Source organism: Kryptolebias marmoratus, linkage group LG13 (assembly GCF_001649575.2).
Source record: "Kryptolebias marmoratus isolate JLee-2015 linkage group LG13, ASM164957v2, whole genome shotgun sequence".
Lineage (NCBI taxonomy): Eukaryota > Metazoa > Chordata > Actinopteri > Cyprinodontiformes > Rivulidae > Kryptolebias > Kryptolebias marmoratus.
In genome coordinates, this window is record NC_051442.1 from 9979172 (window position 1) to 9987886 (window position 8715).

Genomic DNA, 8715 nt, shown 5'->3' on the forward strand with positions numbered 1-8715 from the left:
GACAGACGAGGCTGGCTGTATCCCCAGTGGGGCAAAATACAGAATCAAAACCTCAGCAGCAGAACATAAAAACCCAGCAGTACCTGCCTTAAAAATGTCCATTTCTGAGGCAAGATCAGTCATTTCATTTCATTTCCATGCAAATGGACTGAATCGCATGCATACACTCAAGACCACAGAAGCGCACGCTTTCGCATAAAAAATAAAAAATATTTAAAAAAAACGCTTGCAGATGCATGCACCAACACACACTTTCAAACATGCCCTGAAGTGTTACAGAGAAATGGCAGCAAGAATGAACTGGAGTCACAACATCAGAGAAAATAGCTTTGCTGATGACTGAGCAGTAGAGGAAATGATCTGAACGTGAAATGACAAATGCCTACACAGTTTGTTAAGAAAACAGGAGGGAGTGTATGTACGGCAGATTAGGTGGTTTAAAAGTGTCTTATAGACATTTTAAAGTGCCTATAAGGTGTCTTATAGTGTCTTATAGACATTTTAAACAGCAAATACATTTAATTGGAAAAAAATGACCAATCCACTTAAACTTACTTGCTTTGGTAGGGGTTGAGGGCAGCAATAGGAATCATGGACGAGGCCTTCATGGGCGAGGCCTTCATGGGCGAGGTTTTCATGGGTGATTTTCCTGTGAGCCCTTTTCCACTTCCTTAAGAAGAAGAAAGAGTATATGGGAGACGAAAAGAGAGAAGTATTTGATTTAGAAAGAGATGACAGTTTGATAATTTTAGGAAGACAGCACCTCTATTGACTGACTAACATATTCTAGCATATTTGTTTCTTTTCAAATTAAAGTGTTAATCAATTGTGACATGCCACAAAAGGAATTTTAATTATTTTTCTTTTCATTGACTAAACACAACCTGAGATATACTCATCAGAACAAATATATACATGAAAGAGCAAATATTTCATTAATATTAATTGTCATCATCTAAACAAACTATTTACATTTAAACATTAACTAATAACACTGAAATTAAATTATATGAGCTTCAGCCAATAAAATAAAAACACTGGAGAAAGTTCAAAAATCAGATCTCTCTGCAGATTTATTCGGTCCTGCAGTTTGTGCCAATTAGTACAACAACTATTCTTCTCCAGGAAAGAGAGCCAATCAATTATTACTCTAATAATTACTGTGCCTTTTAGGCGAAGGAGAATGAATAATTAGAAGTAGTTATCAGAATATCAGTCTTTTGGCCAAAACACTGAACATGGTAGTCTTAATTACATTTATGCTGTGGGTTTTATTTCAAGTATTTAGATTAAGACCCTGTCTATGCTCTGAATATTCTTTAAAAAGTTTTTTTTGTCTGTTTTTGAAAAAAAAAAAAAACTGTCCACAAAATTATAACAAAAATGTTAAAATACCCATGCTGCACCACAAAGTGACAAAACATTCACATTAACTTGTCAAAATGCAAAGATTATTATTAGCATGGCTAAAGAAATGATTCAGCAAAAAACAATTACAGCTTGTTAGCTTTTTCTTTGTCTCAGTTCTTAGGCTTTTCAGCACAAGGTCATTATTGGTGACAAGATCGGGTTATAGTGAGAAGGGTGTAGAAAAGCCGATACGAACGCCTTCATTGTTGTTTTGGTTTTAAGGTACAAATTAATAGCGAAGCTTGAAAGAAATGGGCTGCTTCTCAAAAGCTCCATATCTCTAGTCTACACAAATACACAGAAAATCTGTTTTAAAAATATCCGGAGCAGCATGAATAGAAAGACCAAGTGACATAAGACATAAAACTGGTATAACAGTATTTAACATCATTAAAGAAGACATTTATAAAAATGATTTTAGGTATCTAAAACATAACAAGAAATATAATACATGTACTTAATTTATTCAATGCTAGCTTGTTAAAAAAAAGACACAGTTGACACTGATTTACAATCCTGTGAAACTGGACAATATCCTTATTCTCTTTGTGAGGTGAGTTAAATGCTTAACAGTTTAAAATGGGTTTTAGTTGATATCTACAAACCAACCAGTCTAAGTACAAACAAAGTTGAGGAGAAGTTACTCTTTCCTCTGTTCTTTGTGTTCAACAGATGAAATGCCACGAGACAGTTTGGTCCGGCCCACAGACTCATATGGTGCCATCTCACCTCCTACAATAAAGTAGCATCAGCCCCATCAGAATGATTCAGACAAAAAAATTAGCCGTTGTCAGCATGCATTTTATGCTGGGCCTTGTTTTGGCATCAACGATCTGCCATATTGAGCAACAGCATTTAGGTGGATGAACCGTGACGGATGAAAAAAAAAAAAAAAGAATTGATCGCAAACAGACCACTCCCCTGATTTAAGCTCCAGTTCTCAGGCAAAGCAAATACTCAGCTCGGATACCCTTCGTTGTGGGTGTGTACGTGTGTGTGTGTTGTGAGTAAATACCTCGAGGAATCTCACAGATTGAACAGCTATTTTCAGGTGAAAGGTAATTAACATCAATATTCATACACACGCTATCCAGATGGAATGTTTGAAAGAGGAAGATGAAAGAAAAATAAGGTGGAAGGTGGTGAGGATGCAGGGTGGACTAAAAACCAAAGGATAAGAAAGGAACACAAAGCTTTATCAAGGATCCTTATTTTTTTTTGTGATTGTGATCAATGCAGGCTTCTAATGTTTGCCAATAAGACAAGAGAGGTTCATAGTAAAGATTTTTTTTTAGAGAGAAAGTAAAACATTTACAGGGGAAATAAGTGGTGCAAAGAGTGAGGGTGATTGCGTAAAAGTCTGTGTTTGAGAGAATGAGGCTTAAGAACAAAAGAAAACCTGTAGAGAATAGTTATTGATGAATAATGAATGTTTTTTTTAACCACACCTGAGCGAGTGCGGATCTCTTTTTGGAATTTAAATATAATCTGCAAGGCAGTTTGAAGGTGGTTTATTCCAATGATAGCTGCTGCTGAATATTTAAATGGAAGCACAGATGTGCCTGTGACGACTGTTTCATGACCTCTGACTTTACACCCACTGCTGAGAGACTTTTTAAAGACATTTCAGAATATTAATGAGGTGGCTTATGAATTGGTAACAAAGCTTAAACGGCGCTGAATGTGGAAAAACTTGAAAATCTTCTTTATTAGGGAAAATCTGTGACGTGATCCCACTCCGAGGATGGTGGAGGGTTTTTTTTTTTTTTACAGAGCAGAGCGCCCAAAGCTGAAAGCAGCTCTCTCTATTCAATCATTTACAAGTTAACTTCCTCTTGTCTTCACTTTTATAAATCAATCATTATGAATGCAGATTTGAATACTTTAAATATCCTAAAACAAGGAAACACCGGCATGCCCTCTAAATGCGGTCAGGTTCTTGCAACAAAAATGTCCGAAAGATTTCATTTTTGTTGCTTTTGTGAGGTAACACTAATTGTTTTCCCTATATGTAACCGATAAGTCACTGTAACTGAGTTACAAATATTTCAACATACTAAAAAAAAATGTATGTGATCTTAATTGTTTTGAAAACAGATGCCTGTGGATGAATGTAGCTGTGATGTTTTTGTCAGTGGACATAATTAGCCCATAGCCTGACGTGTGATCCAGCGCTTGTCCAAATTTGATGACAGCAGTTTGGATTGCTGTTGGCACTGATTGTACCCACTGTGGTCGCCGTAACGCAAAACGCTTTGCCTCAATCAAATCTAACAATCCTGGCTTTAACACACACAAGCACCTAATTATATACAGATCTTGAGCACACGGCAAAGTTGTACAGAAAAGGGCTGATTGTGTTTTTACACAGTTAAACTGCATTTGCCCTCGTCTTTTAAGCAACACAAACAAGTGTTCAGTAAACAGTTTTACTCTATTCAGTTCAGTTTAATTTATAAAGCCTAATTCACAACAAAACAAAAGTTATCTCATGGCACTATACAGAAAAGCAAACAGGTAGCAAACTGCACGGCAAACTTTAACATGACCTTATGTAACAATACTGGAGCAGCAGTTATCAGGTTATTTCTCAAAAAGTCACATCATTATTTCTAAAATTTGAGAGCCAATTAAGATCCTATGCAATATGAATGATGGCATCCTCACACAAATTAGTGTGGATTTTCTACATTTAGTCTCCTATCTTTCATCTTAATTCCCCTGGCTTTTAATGAATACCATCACTGATTATCTAATAAATAAATCCCACCTCAACGACACTTAAGGCAAAAAAGAAACAAAAACCCTGCAGCCTATAGTGTAAAGTTACTACTTAGACACTGAAAGCTGATGATTTTCTTATGAGCTTAACCCTTTTTTTGTCTGTAAGCTCACCTATCAAGCAGCACTTCAAAACATACCCAATTACAGCAAGTTTTGAGCAGAATTTTCTCTGATTTCTTCGACATATCCCTGCTGGGAGGAAGTAAGGTACAATGCCCGGCTGTGAGTAAAAGAGGCAATAAGCCAAATTAGCTAGATGTGACTCAGTAAGTAGCTTGAGGACTGTGAAATCAATACAGGAATCTGAACTCAGACCCTTAAAAAAAAAACCTGCAGCCCCCCAAGTCATTATTTCCCCCACCGCTCATTGGAAACACTTGGATTGTGGCATTTAGCAATCTTGTTATTGACATTCTTAAAATGCAATTTAGAAAAAAAATATCGGAAAGTAATCAAATTATTAGACAAATTCACTTGGATAAAACACTTTGACTTCATACATGAGGTTTGGTTTTGACTGTAAAGAACTGTCCGGGGCAACTTTATTAGCTGAACAATTAAACAGAACAGCGAGTTTTCCGTATCTGGCGGGATTTTCTGAGTTAACATGGATGAAAGGATGTAACGAGGAAACACTGAACCTCGCCTGTGCTGAGTCAAATTAGTCGACTTTCTCCCTCCTCCTCCACCCCACCTCTGTGCATCGCTACGGGGGGAATCAGTCCTCAACACAATATTCATAAAGCCATGAACTGGAGGAGCCATCGGCCCACACACACTCCCTCAGTCACAACACGCACATAGAGACACCCACCTACGCTTGCACAAACACACAATACAACATGCCCTCATTATCCACCCACATGCCTACATCTTCTATTGAGGACGACTACTGGGTATGTTAGGGATGAGAGCAGTTGGTGCTGTGAAACAACTGAGTTAACCAAAGGCTAAGCTATTAGGAGAAGATACAATATAACACCGGATGCATTAGATATGCTGCATGGCACCAGCCACAGTGGCAGGAAATAGGCCATTATTTAGACAATTTGTAATGTTAGGAAAAAAAAACTGACTGATGGCAAAACAGAGGAATGAATAAGTCCTGGCATCCTGGTGTGGCCACTTGGCAACAGAATGATAAAAGAGATTTACATTTTCTTTTAAAACTAAATGTTTAGGACATATAGATCTAACTTCTATTTTCCTGTGGCTACCTTACCAGAATGCCTTGTGATCTTTCTTCATCTTGTTCTTAAGGCACACTCTGACTAAAGCCTTCAGACTGTGAAGTGTGGTGACAGCCTGACAAATGAAAACCATAATTTCAATTTTTGTTTTGTAGTGTTNGGGGGGGTCTGGTGAATTTAGTTTCAGAACGCACAAAAGTTTTTGTTGTTTCTGAATCATGTCTGAATAACAACAGCTTTTAGGAGAAAACGCAGAGGGAAAAAAAAACACTGCAAACCATTGCTCAGCACTCTTTGCTCAGTAGGTAAATGACTCCATCTGTTGGATAAATTAGGAAGTGAAAAACAAATCAAAGTTTACTCTGAAATAATTGAGATGCAACTCACAGGGATCTACTGTATCTCCCAACATAGCTTTCATAGCTTTTTTGGTTAAATTTTCTACACCCCCACTATTTCACATGTTGTTAGTATGACTGAACCCATTTTTGTGTGAACAAATTTAGTAATCTAGTTGACAAATTTGCATTTAAAGTTAATTTTATCAGTGCATCAATTCCAAATAAGGTCTTCTTTATATTAATGAGAAATATACAGCACTTGTTGTAATCTAGAATTAAACTGTATTTATTTTTAAGATGTTTAAGATCCATAAACATGAGTTTAAACAGAATGACAGAACTTCCTCCACGCTTGTGTTTTTTGTTTGTTTCTTTTTCTGACTACTTGTCTTTTCTACGACTAACAAATGGTTGGACTCTCGCCTACTTCATTACAATATTTCTTAAAAGAAGTAAGTTTTAAGTTCATTTATCATTATCAACAAAAACTAGTAAAAGAGAGCATAATAATAAAAGCATAAAATCTAATATAAAATTCCTGACAGGTCACTTACCGCTGTTGTTCGTATAGGACGGTCCGGGTTTCTCCGTTGATGCTGGTCCAAATGTGGTTGATGACATTTTTTGCGGAGATGACATCGCCCCTGCTAATAAACCAAAAGTAGTGAAAATACTCCCGCATTCCCATTATTACTAACTCTACTTTAAAAAAAAAAACATTTTAAAGAATCCTACCATCTGTAGTATATGGAACTGGATTTCCAATCTTTCCTCCAGTTTCCTCTGCTGACTGCAAGATCTCCATGTCCACTATAACCACCACAAACCTGGAACAACAACAACATATAATTTGACTCAAGAGATTTAAATCTGTTTCTGGTAAGGAGTATTTTTGGAAATACATGCAGCATGCTCATCAACTGCTTTAAAACAATCAACACAAAATGTTCCTAAATTGACAAATAAATGGATCATTTTAGATGATTTATCAAAAAGGATTTTAAACTGTAAATGATCACACATTTTTATAAAACAAATAGCTTCATCTAAAGCCTGGAAGCTTGATAGTTTACCTCACACACATATATATGAACAATAGAATATTAGGTAATTGTGCCACCTCAGGTAACTTTTGTCTAATGCATACACACGTTGCAAAGAGGCAACCATCTTTACCGTTAGTGCCTATCACCTGAGCCGAGCAACAGCATTTGCCATAATTCAGAATAAATACACAAAAAATACAAACAACATGTCTGAAAATAAAAGACAGACTTGATTTTAAAACACAAGTTTTTAAGTAATAAGGTACATAAGAAAAACTAGTTTGAAAGCAGCTAACAAATACAAAGAAGAATGAGGGGGAAAAGAAGTAAACAAGGAAGGAACACATACCTGCCATCTGACAGAGTGTTAGTGGTGATCTTCTTTAACTTACACACACAGTTTGGGACAAGGAGATTCTCTTCTACCAGATTGTTCAACTGGGTGGCCAGCAGGAAGGCTGAATGCATAAAATAAATAAATACAAGTACTGATGAACGTCATACGCCTGGCACTTCAAGACTTACTTGAGTTGCGAAGTTTTTTGAGCTACTATTCTTACACATTTATATCACAGTATTTAGATGCATGATATGACTCGTTTAGACTCAACACTTCATTTTTATTTTATTTTTTTCCTTTACAGTTGCAAAGAATCAGAATTATAAGCAGAATGAGTACTTTCACATACCACGCCAACAAACTTTAGGGTTTCATTTTTGATAAAAAACAAAACAAACAAGATACGTACAGGAAAAGAAGTGCTGACCATCACTCATCTTAATCCGGAACCTGGGTGGGTTTGAGGCATTACCTACATTGCGGATATCCTGAAAAAACAGAGAAAAGAAGAGTTTGAAATACAAAAACAACAATGGTTGAAAACTTCAGGATCACCATGCATGATATTGCCCAATAAAATGAATAAAGACTGAGAATCTTGAATGCTAGAAACAAATATTTAACTCTAAAGTTTCTAGCGCTACAAAACTTCTAACTCATTGTAATTCACTATAAATATAAACTATAATCTATTAACTACAACTTCAATTTTATCTACAACTGGTTTCATAGTTTGAGTTTAATACAGTCTATTGCGTTGTAGTTTAGTGATCATTCAATTTTTTACTGATTGTTACTTATTTTTGTACTTTATGAGAGATGACGCAGATGCATCAAACTAGGAATGGTCTCCCAATCTCACTACCTTACAAAGACAATGAAAATAACATTATTTTATTCAGTTTTAAACATCAACACCATAATATGAAAGCTCACATTGTGCTCTGATGGACAACTTTAACTCTGTAGAGTCAGTTCAATCAAGACTCACTTACCAGCATCTGCAGAACAAGATTGTTTATTTGACAGCCTTTGAACAGGGCCTGAAAAACACGACAACACATGGACTTGTTAGTGCTTGAGCCTGACCTCATAATGTCCCTTATAACAATTTTATGATGCTAATACAAGGTTAGAGTTTGTAACGCTGAGTGGATAGTAATTTGATGCAATTTTTGTTTCGTTGCTCTTTGTTAGTAATTAAATATTCAGCTGAGGTTTAAAATTAGGACACTATTTTTGGACGCACTTATTTATGCTGCAGCTGTAAATATATCATGTGATATCATTAGATTAGCTCTCGCAGCTAACTGTTTCTTGGAGGCAGCGCTTCATCGCTAAGTGCACCGTGAAAACAATTAGTCAAAAAATAACAATTAAAAAGTTCCGTCTGAATCCTCTTAAAACTTACTTCAACAGCCCCTTGTGTCAGCGAATGAGCCATTTATCCAAACTTCAGCTTCTTTCTGCTTCTCTCTTTTCGCGTGCAGTCGAAGTTAAAGGGACAGAAAGGCAAATCTCGCGAGAACTGTGCCGCAAACGAGACTTTACCACCGGATATAATGCATTCACAACTTCAAAATAAAATAATCAGTTTGTTAACG

At 36.2% G+C, this 8715-nt stretch overlaps 1 protein-coding gene across 2 annotated transcripts in view; it reads right to left on the reverse strand.

Annotated features, from left to right (window-relative positions):
• Nucleotides 1-8633, reverse strand: part of LOC108248486 (replication protein A 70 kDa DNA-binding subunit) — a 36751-nt gene extending 28118 nt beyond the window's left edge. Inside the window, exons 1-7 of one of the 2 annotated variants that reach the window (XM_017437286.3) lie at nt 8523-8633; nt 8107-8154; nt 7521-7599; nt 7121-7229; nt 6461-6552; nt 6280-6369; nt 556-670 (exon numbers count right to left, since the gene is read on the reverse strand). In XM_017437286.3, the coding sequence (XP_017292775.1) occupies nt 556-670; nt 6280-6369; nt 6461-6552; nt 7121-7229; nt 7521-7599; nt 8107-8154; nt 8523-8555 (566 nt within the window). In that variant the 5' untranslated portion in view covers nt 8556-8633. Of the gene's footprint in view, nt 1-555; nt 671-6279; nt 6373-6460; nt 6553-7120; nt 7230-7520; nt 7600-8106; nt 8155-8522 lie in introns of both variants that reach the window. The other variant, XM_017437285.3, reaches the window with a different exon arrangement.
• Between the last annotated feature and the right edge of the window lie 82 nt (nt 8634-8715).